This window comes from Oncorhynchus mykiss, chromosome 19, assembly GCF_013265735.2.
Source record: "Oncorhynchus mykiss isolate Arlee chromosome 19, USDA_OmykA_1.1, whole genome shotgun sequence".
NCBI lineage: Eukaryota > Metazoa > Chordata > Actinopteri > Salmoniformes > Salmonidae > Oncorhynchus > Oncorhynchus mykiss.
In genome coordinates, this window is record NC_048583.1 from 43,895,324 (window position 1) to 43,918,232 (window position 22,909).

The following is a 22,909-nucleotide window of genomic DNA, read 5'->3' on the forward strand; positions in this document are numbered from 1 at the left end:
CTTCACCCTGTCTCCCTCTGCTGGTCGTGTTAGGTTACCTTTTCTCCCCCGCTTTCCCCCAGCTGTCCCTTGTCTCCTCTAACTACCCATTCACCCCGTTCCCCACCTGTTCCCTTTTTTCCCTCTGATTAGGTCCCTATATCTCTCTCTGTTTCTGCTCCTGTCCTTGTCGGATTCTTGTTTGTTTGTGTCATTCATGCCTGAACCAGACTGTCGTCATGTTTGCTGTAACCTTGTCCTGTCCTGTCGGAATCTGCCGGTCCATCTGAGCCTACCTATGTTTGGTAATTAAAGAAGCTCTGTTTAAGTTGATTCGCTTTTGGGTCCTCATTCACGCACCGTAACAGAAGAATCCGACCAAGAATGGACCCAGCGACTTCGGATCCTCTCCACTCAGCCGTCGAGATCCAGGGAGCGATGCTAGGCAGACACAAGCAGGAATTGTCTGCTGCTCGACATGCCGTTGAGACCCTGGCCACCCAAGTCTCCAACCTCACAGAACAGGTTCACCATCTCCGCCTCGATCCACCGGCCACTTCCAGGGCTTTCGAATCTCCGGAGCCCAGAATCAATAACCCGCCGTGTTACTCTGGGGAGCCCACTGAATGCCGCTCGTTCCTCACCCAGTGTGATATTGTGTTTTCTCTCCAGCCCAACACTTACTCCAGGAGCACTGCTCGTGTCGCCTACGTCATATCTCTCCTTATTGGACGGGCTCGTGAGTGGGGCACGGCAATCTGGGAGGCAAGGGCTGAGTGTACTAACCAGTATCAAGACTTTAAGGAGGAGATGATACGGGTTTTTGATCGATCTGTTTTTGGGGAGGAGGCTTCCAGGGCCCTGTCTTCCCTATGTCAAGGCAATCGATCCATAACAGACTACTCTATTGAGTTTCGCACTCTTGCTGTCTCCAGTGGCTGGAACGAGCCGGCCTTGCTCGCTCGTCTTCTGGAGGGTTTCCGCGCAGAGGTAAAGGATGAGATTCTCTCCCGGGAGGTTCCTTCCAGCGTGGATTCCTTGATTGAACTCGCTATTCGCATTGAGAGACGGGTTGATCTTCGTCACCGAGCTCGTGGAAAGGAGCTCGCGCTCTCCGTCGCCTCCCTCTCCGCATCACTACCATCTTCCTCTGCCGGCTCGGGTGCTGAGCCCATGCAGCTGGGAGGTATCCGCATCTCGACTGAGGAGAGGGAACGGAGAATCACCAACCGCCTCTGTCTCTATTGCGGTTCCGCTGGTCATTTTGTCACTTCATGTCCAGTAAAAGGCCAGAGCTCGTCAGTAAGCGGAGGGCTACTGGTGAGCGCTACTACTCCTGTCTCTCCTTCAAGATCCTGCACTACCTTGTCGGTCCATCTACGCTGGACCGGTTCGTCAGCTTCCTGCAGTGCCTTAATAGACTCTGGGGCGGAGGGCTGCTTTATGGACGAGACCTGGGCTCGGGAACATGACATTCCTCTCAGACAGTTAAAGGAGCCCACGGCCTTGTTCGCCCTGGATGGTAGTCCTCTCCCCAGGATTCAGCGTGAGACGCTACCTTTAACCCTCACTGTTTCTGGTAATCATAGTGAAACCATTTCTTTTTTAATTTTTCGTTCACCTTTTACACCTGTTGTTTTGGGCCATTCCTGGCTAGTTTGTCATAATCCTTCCATTAATTGGTCTAGTAATTCTATCCTCTCCTGGAACGTCTCTTGTCATGTGAAATGTTTAATGTCTGCTATCCCTCCTGTTTCCTCTGTCTCTTCTTCCTTTCGGCCTCGCTAACGCTCCAGCTGTCTTTCAGGCATTAGTCAATGATGTCCTGAGAGACATGTTGAACATCTTTGTTTTCGTTTACCTTGACGATATCCTGATTTTTTCACCGTCACTCCAGATTCATGTTCAGCACGTTCGACGTGTCCTCCAGCGCCTTTTAGAGAATTGTCTTTTTGTGAAGGCTGAGAAGTGCACTTTTCATGCCTCCTCCGTCACATTTCTCGGTTCTGTTATTTCCGCTGAAGGCATTAAGATGGATCCCGCTAAGGTCCAAGCTGTCATTGATTGGCCCGTCCCTAAGTCACGCGTGGAGCTGCAGCGCTTTCTCGGCTTCGCGAACTTCTATCGTCGTTTCATCCGTAATTTCGGTCAGGTGGCAGCTCCTCTCACAGCCCTTACTTCTGTCAAGACGTGCTTTAAGTGGTCCGTTTCCGCCCAGGGAGCTTTTGATCTCCTCAAGAATCGTTTTACATCCGCTCCTATCCTTGTTACACCTGACGTCTCTAGACAGTTCGTTGTCGAGGTTGACGCGTCAGAGGTGGGAGTGGGAGCCATCCTTTCTCAGCGCTCCCTCTCTGACGACAAGGTCCACCCATGCGCGTATTTTTCTCATCGCCTGTCGCCGTCGGAACGTAACTATGATGTGGGTAACCGCGAACTGCTCGCCATCCGGTTAGCCCTAGGCGAATGGCGACAGTGGTTGGAGGGGGCGACCGTTCCTTTTGTCGTTTGGACTGACCATAGGAACCTTGAGTACATCCGTTCTGCCAAACGACTTAATGCGCGTCAGGCGCGTTGGGCGCTGTTTTTCGCTCGTTTCGAGTTCGTGATTTCTTATCGTCCGGGCTCTAAGAACACCAAGCCTGATGCTTTGTCTCGTCTCTTCAGTTCTTCAGTAGCCTCCACTGACCCCGAGGGGATTCTCCCTGAGGGGCGTGTTGTCGGGTTGACTGTCTGGGGAATTGAGAGGCAGGTAAAGCAAGCACTCACTCAAACTCCGTCGCCGCGCGCTTGTCCTAGGAACCTTCTTTTCGTTCCCGTTCCTACTCGTCTGGCCGTTCTTCAGTGGGCTCACTCTGCCAAGTTAGCCGGCCACCCTGGCGTTCGGGGTACGCTTGCTTCCATTCGCCAGCGTTTCTGGTGGCCCACCCGGGAGCATGACACGCGTCGTTTCGTGGCTGCTTGTTCGGTCTGCGCGCAGACTAAGTCCGGTAACTCTCCTCCTGCCGGCCGTCTCAGGCCGCTTCCTATTCCCTCTCGACCGTGGTCTCACATCGCCTTAGATTTTGTCACCGGACTGCCTTCGTCAGCGGGGAAGACTGTTATTCTTACGGTTGTCGATAGGTTCTCTAAGGCGGCTCATTTCATTCCCCTTGCTAAGCTTCCTTCTGCTAAAGAGACGGCACAAATCATCATCGAGAATGTTTTCAGAATTCATGGCCTTCCGTCAGACGTCGTTTCGGACAGAGGTCCGCAATTCACGTCTCAATTTTGGAGGGAGTTTTGCCGTTTGATTGGGGCTTCCGTCAGTCTCTCTTCCGGCTTTCACCCCCAGTCTAACGGTCAAGCAGAACGGGCCAATCAGACTATTGGTCGCATCTTACGCAGTCTTTCTTTTCGCAACCCTGCGTCTTGGTCAGAACAGCTCCCCTGGGCAGAATACGCCCACAACTCGCTTCCTTCGTCTGCGACCGGGCTATCTCCTTTTCAGAGTAGCCTCGGGTACCAGCCTCCGTTGTTCTCATCTCAGTTAGCCGAGTCCAGCGTCCCCTCCGCTCAGGCTTTTGTCCAACGTTGCGAGCGCACCTGGAAGAGGGTCAGGTCTGCACTTTGCCGTTATAGGGCGCAGACTGTGAGAGCTGCTAATAAGCGTAGAACTAAGAGCCCTAGGTATTGTCGCGGTCAGAGAGTTTGGCTCTCCACTCAGAACCTTCCCCTTAAGACGGCTTCTCGCAAGTTGACCCCGCGGTTCATTGGTCCATTCCGTATCTCTCAGGTCATTAATCCTGTCGCAGTGCGACTTCTTCTTCCGCGATATCTTCGTCGCGTCCACCCGGTCTTCCATGTCTCCTGTGTTAAGCCCGTTCTTCGCGCCCCCGCTCGTCTTCCCCCCCCCCCCCCCCATCCTTGTCGAGGGCGCACCTATCTACAGGGTCCGTAAGATCTTGGACATGCGTCCTCGGGGCCGTGGTCATCAGTACCTAGTTGACTGGGAGGGGTACGGTCCTGAGGAGAGGAGTTGGGTTCCCTCTCGGGACGTGCTGGACCGTGCGCTGATTGATGATTTCCTCCGTTGCCGCCAGGTTTCCTCCTCGAGTGCGCCAGGAGGCGCTCGGTGAGTGGGGGGGTACTGTCATGTACTGTCATGTTGTCTTGTCTCTGTCCTTTCCCTTCACCCTGTCTCCCTCTGCTGGTCGTGTTAGGTTACCTTTTCTCCCCCGCTTTCCCCCAGCTGTCCCTTGTCTCCTCTAACTACCCATTCACCCCGTTCCCCACCTGTTCCCTTTTTTCCCTCTGATTAGGTCCCTATATCTCTCTCTGTTTCTGCTCCTGTCCTTGTCGGATTCTTGTTTGTTTGTGTCATTCATGCCTGAACCAGACTGTCGTCATGTTTGCTGTAACCTTGTCCTGTCCTGTCGGAATCTGCCGGTCCATCTGAGCCTACCTATGTTTGGTAATTAAAGAAGCTCTGTTTAAGTTGATTCGCTTTTGGGTCCTCATTCACGCACCGTAACAGAAATAGACAACATAGAATGCCCACCCCAAGTCACACCCTGACCTAACCAAATAGAGAAATAAAATGGCTCTCTAAGGTCAGGGCGTGACAGTACCACCCCCCCAAAGGTGCGGACTCCCGCAAACCTGAACCTATAGGGTAGGGTCCGGGTGGGCATCTACCCTCAGTGGCGGCTCCGGGTCGGTACGTAGCCCCCGCTCCCTACGCTGATCCCTCCGCTTCTGTGGAACCGGACCGTGAATTGAATCATCGCCGGAGGCTCTGAACTGGGGACTGTCGCTGGAGGCTCCGGACTGGGGACTGTCGCTGGAGGCTCCGGACTGGGGACCGTCGCTGGAGGCTCCGGACTGGGGACCGTCGCTAGAGGCTCTGCACTGGGGACCGTCGCTGGAGGCTCCGGACTGGGGACCGTCGCTGGAGGCTCCTTGCCATGGATCGTCACTACAGGCTCCGGGCCATGGATCATCACTGGAGGCTTCATGCCATGGATTATCACTAGAGGCTCCAGGCCATGGATTATCACTGGAGGCTTCGTGCCATGGATCATCACTGGAGGCTTCGTTCCATTGATTATCACTGGAGGCTTCGTACGTGGAGCCGGAACAGGTCTCACCGGACTGAGGAGACGTACTGGCAGCCTAGTAGGTGGAGCTGCCACAACACGTCCTGGCTGGATACCCACTCTAGCTCAGTGAGTGTGGAGAGCTGGCACCGGACGCACTGGGCTATGATGGCGCACTGGAGGCATAGTGCGTAGAGCCAGTGCAGGACACACTGGACCGTGGAGACGCACCGGAGGTCTGGAGCGCAGAGCTGGCACAACTCGTCCTGGCTGGATACCCCAGTAGCCCGGCAAGTGTGGGGAGCTGGAACAGGCCGCACGGGGTTGTGCTGGCGAACTGGGGATACCGTGCGTAGAGCTGGCGCAGGATAACCTGGGCCGGAGAGACACACCGGAGGCCAGGAACGCTGAGCCGGCACAATCACTCCTGGCTGAATGCCCACTCTAGCACGGCAACTGCGGGGAGCTTGCAGAGAGCGCACCGGGCTGTGGCTGCGCACCGAAGGCATGGTGTGCAGAACCGGATAACACGGTGCTTGACCAGTCACTCGCTCCCCACAGTAAACACGGGGAGTTGACTCAGGTCTGAACCCTGACTCCGCAATCTCCCCGTGTGCACCCCCCCAAAATAAATGTTTTGGGGCTGCCTCTCGTGTTTGCTTCGTTGAGCCAACTCCTCGCAACGTCGCCGTTCCGCTTTAGCTGCCTCCATCTCCTCCTTCGGAAGGCGATACTCTCCAGCCTGCGCCCAGGGTCCTTTCCCGTCTAAGTTCTCTTCCCAGGTCCATTCCTCCTGACCACGCTGCTTGGTACTTTGGTTGTGGGATCTTCTGTTACAGCTGTTGTCGGAATGAGACCAAGCGTGGTAGGCGTACATTTTGAATTTATTAAATGAACAACCCAAAAAAACAAGAAAGATAAACAACACGTAAAGTAATGTAGCGCTAAACCAGCAACTAACAAAAACAAGATCCCACAACAGAAAGTGGGAAAAATTGCTGCCTAAGTATTATTCCCAATCAGAGACAACAATAGACAGCTAGCTGCCTCTGATTGGGAACCATACTCGGCCAAAAACAAAGAAATAGACAACATAGATTGCCCACCCCAAATCACACCCTGACCTAACCAAATAGAGAAATAAAATGGCTCTCTAAGGTCAGGGCGTGACATAATTGAGTAAAAGTCTAAAAGTATCTGGTTTTAAATGTACTTAATTAAGTACAGTGGTAGAAAAATTACTAAATTTACTAAAGTTAATGTAAATGCTATACATCAAATTCCTTATGTTAAGCAAACTAGACGGCACTATTTTCGTATTATTTTAAATTACGGACAGAAAGGGGCACACTTCAATTTACAAACACAGTAGTTGTGTTTTGTGAGTCCACCAGATCAGAGGCAGTAGAGATGACAAAGTGTTATATTGATAGGTGCTTGAGCATTCTAAATGTAACTAGTATATACACACAATACCCCAATCTACACACAATACCCCATAATGACTAAGCAAAAACTTTTGCTAATTTATTAAAAACAAAAAACATTTACATATTCAGCCCCTTTACTCAGTACTTTGTTGAAGACCTTTGTCAGCAATTAATGCCCTGAGTCTTCTTGTGGATGACGCTACAAGCTTGGCACACCTGTGTTTGGGGAGTTTCTCCCATTCTTCTCTGCAGATCCTCTCATGCTCTGTCAGGTTGGTTGGGGAGCGTCGCTGCACAGCAATTGTCTCTCCAGAGATGCTTGATCGGGTTCACGTCCGGGCTCTGGCTGGGCCACTCAAGGACATTCAGAGACTTGTCCCGAAGTCACTTCTCCATTGCCTTGGCTGTGTGCTTAAGTTGTTGCCCTGTTGGAAGGATTACCGTCGCCCCAGTCTGAGATCCTGAGCACTCTGGGGCATGTTTTCATCAAGGATCGCTCTGTATTTTGCTCTGTTCTTCTTTCCCTCGATCCTGACTAATATCCCTGTCCCTGTCGCTGAAGAACATCCCCACAGCATGATGCATGCTTCACCGTAGGGATGGTTCTAGGTTTCCCCCAGATGTGACACTTGGCAATCAGGCGAAATAGTTACATTTTGGTTTCATCAGACGAGAGAATATTTTATTTTTTATTTTCTCATTTCACCTTTATTTAACCAGGTAAGCCAGTTGAGAACAAGTTCTCATTTACAACTGCTACCTGGCCAAGATAAAACAAAGCAGTGCGACAAAAACAACAACACATAAAGTTACACATAAAGAAACATACAGTCAATAACACAATAGAAAAACATATGTACAGTGTGTGCAAAGGCAATAAATAGGCCATAGAGTTGAGATAATAACAATTTAGTATTAACACTGGAGTGATATATGTGCAGATGTGTCAGTTTATGCTCTACTGGTGTTGAAGTCAGGTTCAGGAGAGCAGACCGTTGTGATCAGGCGCACTCTTTATTAGGGCAGAAGTACAACAAACGGACACAACTGCGTCAAACCTCCAGCCGAAATGCAAAAAGAGGAATGCGCAAACTACAGTCACAAAACTAACGTAATAATCAAACCTCATATGGGTTAACCAAGAATACCCAGGGGGGAAATAACCAGCCTGGCGCGTCACACTGAACATGAAACAAAAACAATTCCACACAAGGACATGGGGGGAACAGAGGAATATATACAGTGCCTTGCGAAAGTATTCGGTCCCCTTGAACTTTGCGACCTTTTACCACATTTCAGGCTTCAAACATAAAGATATAAAACTGTATTTTTTTTTTGTATTTTTTTTTCTGACCAGAGCACCTTCTTCCACATGTTTGGTGTGTCTCCCAGGTGGCTTGTGGCAAACTTTAAACAACACTTTTTATTGATATCTTTAAGAAATGGCTTTCTTCTTGCCACTCTTCCATAAAGGCCAGATTTGTGCAATATACGACTGATTGTTGTCCTATGGACAGAGTCTCCCACCTCAGCTGTAGATCTCTGCAGTTCATCCAGAGTCAAGAATCGGTAGGATAGTCAGTTTAACAAGGGTATGTTTGGCAGCATGAGTGAAGGAGGCTTTGTTGCGAAATAAGAAGCTGATTCTAGATTTAATTATGGATTGGAGATGCTTAATGTGAGTCTGGAAGGAGAGTTTACAGTCTAACCAGACACCTAGGTATTTGTAGTTTCCACATATTCTAAGTCAGAACTGTCCAGAGTAGTGATGCTAGTCGGGCGGAAGGGTGCCGGCAGAGCACACATTTAGTTTTACTAGAATTTAAAAGCAATTAGAGGCCACAGAAGGAGTGTTGTATGGTATTGAAGCTCGTTTGGAGGTTTGTTAACACAGTGTCCAAAGAAGGGCCAGATGTATAGAGAATGGTGTCTATGTAGAGATGGATCAGAGAATCACCAGCAGCAAGAGCGACATCATTGATATACAGTATATAGAGAAAAGAGTTGGCCCGAGAATTGAACCCTGTTGCGTCCCAAAGAGACTGCCAGAGGTCCGGGCAAAAGGCCCTCCAATTTGACACACTGATCTCGATCTGAGAAGTAGTTGGTGAACCAGGCGAGGCAGTCATTTGAGAAACGAAGGCTATTGAGTCTGCCGATAAGAATGCGGTGATTGACAGAGTCGAAAGCTTTGGGCAGGTCGATGAAGACGGCTGCACAGTACTGTCTTTTATCGATGGCAGTTATGATATCGTTTAGGACCTTGAGCGTGGCTGAGGTGCACTCATGACCAGCTCGGAAACCAGATTGCATAGTGGAGAAGGTACGATGGGATTCGAAATGGTCGATGATCTGTTTGTTAACTTGACTTTCAAATATTTTAGAATGCAAGGCAGGATGGATATAGGTCTATAACAGTTTGGGTCTAGAGTGTCTCCCCCTTTGAAGAGGGGGATGACCGCGGAAGCTTTCCAATCTTTGGGGATCTCAGACGATACGAAAGAGAGGTCGAACAGGCTAGTAATAGTGGTTGCAACAATTTCGGTGGATAATTTTAGAAAGAGAGGGTCCAGATGGTCTAGCCCAGCTGATTTGTAGGGATTCAGATTTTGCAGATCTTTCAGAACATCAGCTGTCTGGATTTGGGTGACTGAGAAGCAGGGGGGGGGGGGCTTGGGCAAGTTGCTGCAGGGGGTGCAGAGCTGTTGGAAGGGGTAGAGGTAGCCAGGTGGAAAGCATGGCCAGCCGTAGAAAAATGCTTTTTGAAATTATCAATTATCATAGATGTATCGGTGGTGACTGTTTCCTAGCCTCAGGGCACTGGGCAGGTGGGAGGAGGTGCTCTTATTCTCCATGGACTTTGTAGTGTCCCAAAACGTTTTGTAATTAGTGCTACAGAATGCAAATTCCTGTTTGAAAAAGCTAGCCTTAGCTTTCCTAACTGACTGTGTATATTGCTTCCTGACTTCCCTGAAAAGTTGCATATCGCGGGGGCTATTCAATGCTAATGCAGAATGCCACAGGATGTTTTTGTGCTGGTAAAGGGCAGTCAAGTCTGGGGTGAACCAAGGGCTATATCTGTTCTTATTTAAGATGGTGAGGAAAGCACTTTTAAAGAGCAACCAGGCATCCTCTACTGACAGGATGAGGCCTGCTCGCTGAAGTGTTTTAGGGAGCGTTTGAGGGGTGGTCGTTTGACCGCGGACCCATTACGGACGCAGGCAATGAGGCAGTGATCGCTGAGATCCTGGTTGAAGATAGCAGAAGTGTATTTTGAGGGCAAGTTGGTCAGGATGATATCTAAGAGGGTTCCCATGGTTACGGATTTAGGGTTGTACCTGGTAGGTTCCTTGATCATTTGTGTGAGATTGAGAGCATCTAGCTTAGATTGTAGTAAGGCCGGGGTGTTAAGCATATCCCAGTTTAGGTCACCTAACAGTACGAACTCTGAAGATAGATGGGGGGCAATCAATTCACATATGGTGTCCAGGGCACAGCTGGAGGTTGAGGGTGGTCTATAACAAGCGGCAACAGTGAGAGTCATGTTTCTGGAAATGTGGAAATAATCTTGTTTCTCATGGTCTGAGAGTCCGTTATATGCCTTTTGGCAAACTCCTTTTACTGAGGAGTGGCTTCCGTCCGGCCACTCTACCATAAAATCCTGACTGGTGGAGTGCTTCAAAGATGGTTGCCCTATTGGAAAGTTCTCCCATCTCCACAGAGGTACTCTAGAGCTCTGTCAGAGTGACAATCGCGTTCTTGGTCACCTACCTGATCAAGGCCCTTCTCCCCCGATTGCTCAGTTTGGCAGGGCGGCCAACTCTAGGAAGAGTCTTGGTGTTATATTATATTTATAGTTATATTTGAGTATGTCATTTTAGGCTGATATTTAAAAAAAGGGGCGGATCCTTTTAAGACTATTTTCTGGAATAATTTTCAGCACGGGACAGCAGCTCCTGTAACAACACAGTTAAGTTTAACTTTGGAACGAGTTAACTGGATGGTGTTTTGGGAAACCGGTGTGACGTATGCCTAAATTCCATCGCTATGGGGAATCCAGACCCTGGTCATCCAGAATCACAACACACGGACTACAGCCCCATTGAAGTGTGCACATCATCTTCGTGATGTTGTCAGCTAACCCATTTACACACCCACACACTATTCCAAAACAAAATGTGTTTTTTAACATACTTAATTACCATTTTTTGGAACGAAAACTTCGTCACTCATGTTGTTATTAATTATATGTCATATTTCATAGAAATCTGGAAACATTGGAGTCACTAAAATAAAAGTGTAATGTGAAACTAGAAAATGTCAAATTATAACATGATTAATACACATGGGATATGGTGGAACGATAAGAACAGTTTTTACAAGTAGAATCAAATAATTTTATTCCAACTACAGTTACCTTATATATTGCCTTTTGTCTGACAAACTTCACTAACAACTCAACGAGTTGGTGGCAAAAATCTAATCAAACTCAAGTTAGTGGCACCACCTGCTGGCCAGCATAGAAAAAGACAGCGGAGAGGGTTTACTATAGGTCAGGATCACTGCTGGAGGACATACAAAAATATAGCTGATGCTTTACATATTTTTATTACATGAGCAAGAAGACTTATCAAGGCATAACCCACAACTCTTGAGCATTTACATGGCCTCAGATAATACTCCCAAGTTTTTAGAATATTAACCTCATTTAGTAAAACTCAAAAGGATGGACGACGCCATAATAGTCCCTGTCTATCATAGATGTGAAGTCATTTGTGTAGCAGAATGAGTAGTACACAAGGAGAACATTCCCATGCTATTTTCAGGTCTTGGTTAGTCTCAACAGTCTTTGAATGTCAGGCTCGATGTTGATAGTCTCAAATTTTTTGCTGTAACGTTTAAAGGGCTCTCCCTCTGGCCCAACCAGGAATTTCTCAAAATTCCAAGAGATGTCTGTCCTGCTGATGGGACTCCAGATGAGGAATTTAGGATCCTGGATGAGGGTGTGTGGATCATCATCAGGATAGGGAAGTTTGTCTTTCAAATAGGCAAAGACAGGGTGGGTGTTGGTTCCATTCACATCACACTTTTCAAAGACAGTGAAGCCAGGCTGGTAGCCATCTCCTGGACGCACATACTTTAATGAGTTCAGGATCTCCCCATTTGAACAGTTCTCCTGTAAAACATGCAACATTCTCATCTGACATGAATCATTAAACAAATCACCCGATACCTGTAAATTAACAGAATCTTTTACTAGATTAGCTTGTTTTCATTGATTTTACAGAACCACATAACCATAGGCCACAATGTCACATACTGACCTGGTAGCCAAACTGATTGCAGGGGAAGCCCAGGACCACTAGCCGGTGAGGGTACTTGCTCTGGAGCAAGTTGAGCTGGCTGTAGTCCCGGGTGGTTGTCCCTCAGAGCGATGCCACATTCTCAATGAGGACCACCCGCCCTCGAAACACATTGAAATCTACTGAATCCCCCTCCAGGGTCGTGGCCTTCAGATCATAGAAGGTCTTCGCGATGAACGCCATGGTCATGTTCTGTAGTTACTGGCAGTAGTGAGGACCAGTGTGTCTGTGTGTATTACTACCTCAGGTCACCGGACTTCAGATATGTGCCTGCCTTACCCGGGTGTCAAATATCTCTGCAGTAAAATGATACCCACCTGACATTCAATACTGTCACACACAAAGGTAGATAGGCTCATATCTCAGCTTGTAAACTTGCACAGAACGGTATGAACGGGGTCATGTTAAATTAAATCTATGGTTATTCGTTGCATGGTTTGTTAAAATGGCCTAATTTAAAAAACAAGAATACTTACATACTAAATACGTAATGTTTTTTTATACAAATGAAATGTTCTTCATGTTGGCCAAATACACCTAGCGGTTTTACAGTCAGACTCTTGTCTGTGAATCTGATCTAGTAACAATGTATTCCACAGTATCGAAACATTTACCAGAGATGTACTGTACAGTAAAATATAGTATTTGACTCCTGAGTGGCACAGCGGTCTAAGGCACTGCATCTCAGTGCAAGGGGCATCACTACAGTCCCTGGTTTGAATCCAGGTTGTATCACATCTGGCTGTGATTGGGAGTCCCATAGTGCGGCGCACAATTGGCCCAGCATCGTCATGCTTTGGCCGTCATTGTAAATAAGAATTTGTTCTTAACTGACTTACCTTGTTAAATAAAAGGTAACTTCATATATATATATATATATATATGAATATAAATAAAAAGTACAGTTGTCATTACAAAGCCCTTTATAATAGTGTATGTGCATGCACCATAGTGGCATTTGCTACAGCTTTTCAACCTGTAAAAATACCTAGAATTTGTCATGACAACTTATAAATTCACAAAACATTCAAGCTACTAACAATAGTATTGAACATTATGTCTGTTTTAGATTTGAGTTTTTGGCTTCATGCATGTTTGAGTATGGGTTAGTCTTCCACAGGTAAATGAGCCCTTCTTGCTAGCCTGGATTTTATTTCTGCTTGTGAATAATTTAACCATGCCCTCTGCCCAACCTATCTCCCATTTCCTCGTCTCATCTCCTAAAGCACCAATCAAGAGCTTCAGATTCTCTTTGGTCCGTCCCACTATTAATCTATTTAGCAAATTAATTTGTAAACATAATTAGCTTTTTCAGGTAGACAGCAACGTTTGTGATATGAAGGTTAAAATTGTGGCAAAACTTTGAGGCATCATGCCCATGGGGACACAGGGGCACGCGCACCCTCAGATTTGTCTCGTTTAAAAATTTAAAATAAATACTAACGCTACTAGCCACCAAACAATTTTATGACGTTGGCTTTAACTAGCCCATATAGATTCCCAATCTCCTAACCTCATAACTAGCTACCAAGAAGGCATTTCAGGCTATCAAGTTACAGTAGCTAGCTTGTCTAACAATCTTAGCTGGCATGCCTGCCAGCAAGGTTAGTAGATTTTAGAAAAGCAAGCAATAACTAAATGTATTGAAGACTCACATTCCTTTAAATATTTTACCCGAGATTTTAGTCTCTTAAAAAAAAAAATCCACCAGTCAGGACAATAGACAGCTCAAGAGGTATGCTTAGATAAGCAGGGGAAACATGTATATAAAATTATGCATATTGATGGCTCTAGATGCAGGAAAAAGCTAAATTGGGCCCTCTTCTGATCCACCTGCCAATCCTCCTCCATGTACTTTGTGCACCTCAGATTTTTGGGGTGCATGACGCCCCTGGTGGCAACACAAATTATACAGGGGTAAGCTTAAGTATACCGTGTCGATCCAAACGAGTGGAGCTGCAACTTTCAGTGTAGCATTGCAGACAGCAGTCCATCTGCAGGCAAATCTTCTTATTACATGTTGACTACTCAACTCAGGGTGCCATCAGTTTTGGTGTTGCAAAGCCGGGTAATAAACATGAAAAGGTCAAGTAACTATAAAACAACACATGAAGATGAACATTTAACAGTGAGTAAAAATATAAAATGCATGAATCTGAGCAACAGTCAGTAAAAACCGGAAGTCGGAAGTGTTGGAGTCATTAAAACTTGTTTTTCAACCACTCCACAAATTTCTTGTTAACAAACTATAGTTTTGGCAAGTCGGTTAGGACATCTACTTTGCGCATGACACACAATTTTTCCAACAATTGTTTACAGGCAGATTATTTCACTATCACAATTCCAGTGAATCAGAAGTTTACATACACGAAGTTGACTGTGCTTTTAAACAGCAGAAAATTATGTCATGGTTTTAGAGGCTTCTGATAGGCTAATTGACATCATTTGAGTCAATTGGAGGTGTACCCGTGGATGTATTTCAAGGCCTACCTTCAAACTCAGTGCCTCTTTGCTTGACATAATTGGAAAATCAAAAGAAATCAGCCAAGAACTCAGAAAAAAAATTGTAGACCTCCACAAGTCCGGTTCATCCTTGGGAGCAATTTCCAATTGCCAAGAGGTACCACGTTCATCTGTACAAACAATAGTACGCAAGTATAAACACCATGGGACCACGCAGCCGTCATACCGCTCAGGAAGGAGACACGTTCTGTCTCCTAGAGATTAACGTACTTGGTACGAAAAGTGCAAATTAATCCCAGAGCAACAGCAAAGGACCTTGGAAGATGCTGGAGGAAACAGGTACAAAAGTATCTATATCCACAGTAAAACGAGTCCTATATCGATGTAACCTGAAAGGCCGCTCAGCAAGGAAGAAGGCACTGCTCCAAACCGCCATAAAAAGCCAGAATACGGTTTGCAACTGCACATGGGGACAAAGTACTTTTTGGAGAAATGTCCTCTGGTCTGATGAAACAAAAATAGAACTGTTTGGACATAATGACCATCGTTATGTTTGGAGGAAAAAGGGGCCTGCAAGCCGAAGAACACAGTGAAGCACGGGGGTGGCAGCATCATGTTGTGGGGGTGCTTTGCTGCAGGAGGGACTGGTGCACCTCACAAAATAGATGGCATGATTTTATAGGGAAATTATATATATATATTTTTTACCCACTTTTTCTCCCCAATTTCGTGGTATCCATTTGTTATTTACTGTCTTGTCTCATCGCTGCAACTCCCGTACGGACTCGGGGGAGGCAAAGGTCGAGAGCCATGCGTCCTCCGAAACACAACCCAACCAAGCCGCACTGCTTCTTGACACAGCGCACATAGAATGTGTCGGAGGAAACACCGTACACCTAGCGACCTGGTCAGCGTGCACTGCGCCCGGCCCGCCACAGGAGTCGCTAGTCCGCGATGAGACAAGGATATCCCTAACGGCCAAACCCTCCCTAACCTGGACGACGCTGGGCCAATTGTGCGCGGTCGCGGCCGGCTGCGACAGAGCCGAACCCAGAGTCTCTGGTGGCACAGCTATCACTGCAATGCAGTGCCTTAGACCACTGCGCCACCCGGGAGGGCCCCAATATGTGGATATATTGAAGAAACATCAAGACATCAGTTAAAGTTAAAGCTTGATCGCAATTGGGTCTTCCAAATGGACAATGACTCCAAGCATACTTCCAAAGTTGTGGCAAAATGGCTTAAGGACAACAAAGTCAAGGTATTGGAGTGGCCATCACAAAGCCCTGACCTCAACCCCATAGAAAATGTGTGGGCAGAACTGAAAAAGCGTGTGCAAGCAAGAAGGTCTACAAACCTGACTCAGTTACACCAGCTTCGTCAGGAGGAATGGGCCAAAATTCACCCAACTTATTGTGGGAAGCTTGTGGAAGGCAATGCTACCAAATACTAATTGAGTGTATGTAAACTACTGACCCACTGGGAATGTGATGAAAGGAATAAAAGCTGAAATGAATCATTCTCTCTACTATTATTCTGACATTTCACATTCTTAAAATAAAGTGGTGGTCCTAACTGACCTAAGACAGGGAATTTTTACTTGGGATTAAATGTCAGGAATTGTGAAAAACTGAATTTAAATGTATTTGGCTAAGGTGTATGTAAACTTCCGACTCAACTGTCCTCACAGATTTAATAAGTTAATCATAATTTCATTGCCATGTCACAGGGCCAGAGATATTGCAAAAACAACTAAATATTTTAGCCAAACACTCCCAGGTTGAGAGTTTTGCCTCATGCTAACATGCGCAGGCCTTCTGGGAGTTGTCCTCTTTGTCCTGCTCTCCCTCCAGAGAAGTCATGTCTAGGTATTTATTAATTGAACCCTGGAAGGCATCCATCTCTTTCTTGTGAGCATGCAGGACCAGCTCTGTCAACCGGGTGAACGACTGGAAGACGTAAAGAAAATATTTTATCACAATTGCCTCACATAATCACCCAATAGAGTACATACAAGGTATTGACTCAATAAGGCCTATGACTCACCTCATTTATGTTGCAGTTGGTGCAGGCACTTGTCTCAAAGAACTCCATTCCATAGGTTTTTGCTAGCTGTAACACAAGAGCTCATTAAGGATGGAAAATGTCAAACTGTGTATGAAAGAAAACTATTATGACTGAGGAAAACAGCAAGATAAAGGCCAACCTTGTTCCCTTGTTCTTTAGGCACTTTCCTCTTCTGCTCCTCATCAGCCTTGTTCCCCACCAGGATCCTCTGCACCTGGTCAAGTGCAAACTTAAACATATTGAGACAGGGTTGTGAAAAAGACGACTGGGCACCTACAGTTCAATAAAAAGATGTAAAAACTGGGTAACAAACAAAGATAAACAGAAACAGAGAATGGGAGAAACAGAGAATGGGAGACAAAGAGACTGACCAAGTGAATGAAGGAGGGCAGTTTGATCAGTAGGTGTTAGCCTTACCTCATCCACATCGCTAGCCCACTTCACAATGTGCTGAAAGGAACGGGAACTAGTGATGTCATACACCAGGATAAAACCCTGGTGAATGATAAAGAGAGGAGGGAGGGACCGTCATGACCGATTGTGAGCACATAACTAACGGTGAGCACGGGACCAAGCACTTGATGTTGTAAAATGGTTTTAACTCTGGTAATGTACTTCATTTCTGGACAGTGATTATTGGTGTGTAGAGAACCCACCTGTGCCCGTCTGTAGTACTGCTTGGTGATGGTCTGGTACCGTTCCTGGCCAGCAGTATCCCTAGTGTAGACAGAAAGGCATAGAGGCAATCCCCAGTTTTACATGGTGATGTGACCACATATCAGAATATGTCTCAATCAAAGAGGTAAATCTTACCCTTACAAAATGAAAACATGACATTTGTGATGGATGTGTCAGTAACTACTGCATTATGGTGAGTGAGTTGTTCCCGCAAAGATCTGTTCACTCACCAGATCTGTACGCGCACTTTAATGCCATCTATTTTTAATGTTTTCATTTTGAAATCCACTCCTACAGAATACAAAAATATATTGTTATGCATGGCAAACATGTTACTATTGGCTTGTTAATTCATCTTCTCTAGCTTTTGTCTCAATTGGTTTTATTTAATTTCACTCGTGCTATCCTGTTTATTCTTTCCCCATTGCAGGACTGTAGTTTTACTGAAGGCTCAAATATTGTAGCCTATCCTACTGGTGGTTAAAACAAGTTTTTCCTGAATAAATAAATGATTAAAAAGAAATGACATCGTATTGGCACATTTTCCTTCTCATGACTTACCAAATCAGCCTGTACTAGTCAATAAGTATCGCTGGTAACGTAACATTCTTCCACTTGGCTAACAAAAATGTATATTGGCCAGGTTGGAAGTAGACACTGATGGGGACTTTTTTTTTTTTGATATTCAACTGTGATAAGTGGGTGTCCTTTCAATCCGTCATCTTGCTCATGGAAATTCCATTTTTGTCATTTACTACAGTGTACTTCAGCAGGGCCAATGGACAGGGAAGACGTGACTTCAGTGTATCGACTTCTGCATGAAATATATCTCACTCACAACAACCTTCATTTAAATGTCAGTGGTGTGTGATAGCTTCACAGTTGAAAAAGCATAAAAACCCATCAAATAGTCAGACGTAAAATGTCAGTTGCTTGCAACATTGTCATAACCACCATACCTGCCACAAACAGAGTAAACACAGAGCTGACACGTCACACAAGGATATGCTTCAGGCAACAGACTGGCCATTATATGTTCTTGGTAAATCCAAACTGTGCTTCTAGTCATGTTAGAAACCATTCTGACTGTGTGTTGGACATGACTAAAAAATGCCATGTCATCATCTTCAATAGCGATGGAGGCAGCCTTCCCAATTAGCACCCCAACACTGACAGATGGGAGAGAGAGCACATTCAAATTGGACATGCTGTACATGCTTCACTACCTTTGCATGCGTGTATATCTCCCTGTGCCAGTGTTATAGGCTAACCATGTGTTCAACACGTCTGACATTACATTCACTGCCAGTGAGGCCAGCCAAATCTTAATTGAGCTAATTTAGTGGGTAACACTGTATTTCAGGAACTGGGGTTGGGGGTTCAAGACTGAACAATAATAAGGAATGAAGCAGAAGTAGAATCTAGGAGGGGAGACATCAGGTGCCTTCGTCTGATTCTGTTCTGTATGCTACTCTAACGGACCCATCCCCCTCACTAACACCAACCAAATACAATCGTTTTTTAGTAGATCAGCAGCAGCTAAGATTGCTTCACAGAGATTAAACACACCAGTAGAGCTGCAATGTAAGTCACAACCTTCCCCATTTCTTCTAATCACATATTGTTTTGTTTAAGTTGAACAAACAGGAGGAAGAAAGTTACAGGGTTAGATAAACAACCTGAAAACATGTGCCTTAGTGTGTGTGTATATATATATATATATATATATATATATATATATGATATGTAGACTTTCCTGTAATCTGCTGCTTTTCTAACAGAACCCCTGCTCTGTTACCCAGTCAGTCATACTGCTGGATCACCACCATTTTCATAAATAAGAGGGTGCAATGACTGCCGATAACCCATGGGAAATAAATCAGACCGTAGGCTGAGTAGCCCTAAACAAAACAGAAGTCATTCTGGCCAATCAGTCCATTTTCTGCTGCATATCACATTTGTCATTATCATTAGACATTGGCCACATAAATAGGGGAAGAAAGGCTTCAGTATTGAGCGCACCATTTTAATGTGAGTTACATTGTCTGTCTATACCTGTACTTTGTATGAAAACAAAAATGAAGTGGTGGAGTAATGGAGTTACACAATCAGAGGGAACACAGAAGATTAATTTCCCCCAACCCTGCCACTTCCTGTTCAAGAAAGACCTCCCTTCCGAGTAAATACCATCATCAGGCTTGGAGAGGCTTTCTAAGTAATTACAGATTGTATTTCCTTAAAGCTTCCCCCATCCATAATAGGCTAAAAGGCCCTGTATGTGATCATTATTGCAGAAAACACTGTACCATGAAAGTTTTGTCCAGTTTTAGATCCTTAGTCCATTCTGAATGCTTAGGCGACTAAATATATGCCTACACCTGTTGGCTGAAAACTAGATATTCCTTTAAACCATGTGTTTCTTAATGGACAACATTTTTTATCATGATGATAGATGGGAATCTAACCCTATTTAGAGAATAATTGGTAATGTAATGTGACTGAGGCCTATCTTGAGCACTGTCCAGTGAGCTCACACTGGAGTTTCTAAACAAATGTGTCCACAGCCTGGGTCCAGGGGAAAATTATGTTGAACACGGAATGATGGAAACAATCAACTGGTTCTAGTAGAGGCATGTTCTTTAGAAAACTGGTGTTTGTGAAAAGTCTCTTTTAGGTTTGCAGGCCTAACAAAAACAACATTTGATTTATTTAACTAGGCAAGTCAGTTAAGAACAAATTCCTATTTGATACAGTGCGGACTACGGCATAGCAGAGTTTCAGAAATATGTCATTCAATCAAGTCTTAGGTGACAGCATTTTAAATCTATTAGGAAAAGCCCCGTCAAGCGTTTCGTATAGAATTGCTGTCAATCACTTATTGTGGGAGTTGCATATTCGCGGCAAACTTGACTGAATCAGTCAACAGTCAAACTAACCAATTGCAATCAACAGCAGCTTACCAAGTGTAGAGATATGCGACGAATGGAATTCATTATCCGTGAACCTGCACAACAAACAGGTCTTTCCAACCCCGGAATCTCCTAAAAGTAGCAACCTGAGCAAAACGTCATACTGCTTTGCCATGGCGGACAAAAAAAACTAGTTTCTTGTTCAGCGAAAACTCACTTGCATGGGGGCTGCTCTATGATTTGCCAGAAATCTGACAGATGGGAGGATCGAACATGCTTTTAGTACGGCGGTTAGATCAAAAGGCTTGGAGACGCGACAACAGCACCACAAAAATAGTGTTTACAAATTAGCCTTTGTAAAAAAAAATGCCTTTGTCTATCTCCCCATGTGCCTCACTCAAATGAAAAATTGCCTATATACGTTTCATCTCTGTAAAGTAAAAAAAAAAAAAATGTAAGCGGTATCTTAAATGTAGTGTCAAAATGGTAACGTTAGCATTTGGTAATACATCTTCAATTCATGTTAAACTGCGCAGACCGATTTCATTAATATTGATACGTTGCCATTATCTACCAGGAGATGTCAGTGTTTCTCGTAACAAATACTGGGACTCTTTCCTCCTGTTTTTTTTTTTGTTTGTTGTTGTAGTTCTTGAAACTAGGTCTAACTCTGCCATTTCCCTAGTTTTCAGCTGTTGGCTCATGTGAACTTTGTTTTAACGTCAATAATCATAATTTGCGATATGGCCCTTATCTTTCAACAGCGTGAAAGAATCCTTCAAAAATCCTCCATACAGCTGTGTGCCTCCATCTGCCGAAACTACACTTCCACACAGGTGTTCAGAGCACGTTAGATAGCACAGGTGTATGTTTCAGTCTTGTTTTCCATAAACAAGCGCTGTGATATGGCCGTGTGGGAACACTAACCCTATAACTTTGTTTCAATTTAAACGTTTAAATTTCTCGCTGATATGAAACATAACGTCATTGTGCTTCCGAAACCGGACCGCCATGGCTCTTAACAAAACTCACCCGCCCAAAAGACTCCTTTTGACGTCCAATGACTTATGTGTAATGTACTGAAACAGTGTCATGATCAAGGGCTAGGGTTTTGATGTATGCATACCCCGCAATAAGCTTACCATGGTGTTGATAGACTAGTGCAGCAGATAGTGTTGTATATGGACATACCAGTCTACCATCCAGTGGCGACTCGCCATTCAGGGTAGGTGGGGCGGAGCCCAACCTGTTTTGTGCTCCACCTGTTTGTTTTGCATGTTATTTTGTCATTCCGTGTCACATATCAGTTTACAAACAATGTTAAAATAATCATTGAGTTAATAAAGTCACATACAAACATGGTCACTTTGTTTTGCTTTCTTGAGTAAGGCAGCTCCAAAATGTGGATGTTCCAGCCTAGCTCAGTGCTTTCTGAGGTGTCGGAAAATACGGAGTGGTGGGGTTGGTAATGTTCTCTAGTTGCGCCGTGATTGGCTCAGTGTTCTGTCACTCATGGGGACACCACATAAATCTACAGGGGGAGCTCAAAAATTGAAGCCCCTTGTGTGCTGCCATAGAGTTACATTAGAAGTGCCCATCAATGAAGGCTCAAGGTCATTGGCCACAGATACAATGACATAAAATAACATATCTATGGTAGCTTTGATCGGACTGATCATAACATCATATTCTCAAAATCTTAGCTAGAAAGCTAGACAAGCAGTCATTATCATGAATCATGTTGACAATCTACTGGCAAATCCTTTTCAATTATTGTCATACGAAGAGAAATTATAGATAAAATGTACCGGTGCTCATCGACCATTACAAGTTGGAAATCATGAATTCCACAATTAGTGTTTTGGAAGGAATCAGTGGCTAACTGCAAGCGTTGCCAAGCAATCACTAGCCTGCTATTCCGTGGGGTGGGTGTGTGGTCCAAGTCTGAGTTTAAGATTCTGTCAATCCAGCATGACATCTGCCACGCTCAATACAACTGGGAACTCTTGAGAAAAAAAGAGCTCAGACTGGGAAAATAAGTTTGGTCATCCAACTCGGGAACTCAGGCCTTTTCTAGCGCTCCGACCTGAAGATCACTGACGTCATGACTCAACAACCCCCCCCCCCCCCCCCCCAAAAAAAGAGTTAATTGAGAGAATACTTTGATGAATCAATTTGCCCACGAAGAACCGCCATGCCACCTTCCGGTTCAAGTAAGCACAGCACAAGGAGAGTCCCAAAATGTATTGTATGCAGCATGTGGAGCACATGTAGCCCATAGCCTGTTTTAGAAAAATGTAATCAATACATTTTGTAAGAGCTTTCTTGTCTGCTTATATGCCACTTTATTTATCCTACGGTTCTGACTTTGTGTACAGGGAGAATACTATGAGAATGGCCCAAGTTCTGAATTCTGTTGCAGTACAAATAGTTATATTGACGTCAGTCCTAGCTCGCAATCGAAATTACAGATTTTCTCTTATCTGCTCGCCATCCCCTTACATGCCATAGCTTGCACTTTTCAATTGTCAGAAATCACATTTGTTTAAGCAAGTCAGCCATGTTTTTTTAAAGGCATTAAATAAGGCTGAATTAACTGTTTCGATGGCAGTTAACTATCTACTGATAGTCAGGTGTAGCAGTGGTAAGGATTCACTCCATGGTGCTGAAAAGAAAGCTCTGCTGTTGGAACAGCTTTATGTTGGCCCTAACAGTTTGTGGGCACTGTTTGTCAACATCCTAGTGCAATTCATGTATTGTTTAGTGTTGTGTAGCGCTTTGCTGGCATGCAAGTTAAAAAAAAAAATATTTTTTGTTTGCGCCACCAAGATTTACATGCTAAAATCGCCACTGCTACCATTTATCCTCTTCTAGCAATATGTTCCAAAAACTGAAAGCCATTAGTGTACTGAACAAAAGAGATGCTATCTCAACCATTTTGA

The 22,909-nt window shown here is 45.1% G+C and overlaps 2 protein-coding genes across 2 annotated transcripts; both read right to left on the reverse strand.

Moving 5' to 3' along the window:
• Positions 1–11,079: 11,079 nt before the first annotated feature.
• On the reverse strand, positions 11,080–12,571 carry gpx2 (glutathione peroxidase 2). The gene is made up of 2 exons (XM_021574425.2): positions 11,812–12,571; positions 11,080–11,663 (listed from the first exon to the last, which is right to left on the reverse strand). Exons 1-2 carry the CDS (start codon positions 12,037–12,039, stop codon positions 11,310–11,312), a joined length of 582 nt encoding a protein of 193 aa, XP_021430100.1. The 5' UTR covers positions 12,040–12,571; the 3' UTR covers positions 11,080–11,309.
• A 3,292-nt stretch (positions 12,572–15,863) lies between these two features.
• On the reverse strand, positions 15,864–20,969 carry LOC110497943 (ras-related protein Rab-15). The gene is made up of 7 exons (XM_021574426.2): positions 20,019–20,969; positions 17,289–17,349; positions 17,037–17,097; positions 16,798–16,875; positions 16,520–16,609; positions 16,360–16,425; positions 15,864–16,262 (listed from the first exon to the last, which is right to left on the reverse strand). Exons 1-7 carry the CDS (start codon positions 20,140–20,142, stop codon positions 16,113–16,115), a joined length of 630 nt encoding a protein of 209 aa, XP_021430101.1. The 5' UTR covers positions 20,143–20,969; the 3' UTR covers positions 15,864–16,112.
• Between the last annotated feature and the right edge of the window lie 1,940 nt (positions 20,970–22,909).

What these genes read in the sequence shown, in the direction of transcription:
- LOC110497943 (XM_021574426.2), bottom strand. Translation starts at nt 20,142, where the DNA reads ATGGCAAAGCAGTATGACGTTTTGCTCAGGTTGCTACTTTTAGGAGAT. An exon ending in AGTACTACAGACGGGCACAG is followed by an intron (nt 16,876 to 17,036) that starts GTGGGTTCTCTA and finishes ATCATTCACCAG; the next exon opens with GGTTTTATCCTGGTGTATGA. An exon ending in GGGCTAGCGATGTGGATGAG is followed by an intron (nt 16,610 to 16,797) that starts GTAAGGCTAACA and finishes AATATGTTTAAG; the next exon opens with TTTGCACTTGACCAGGTGCA.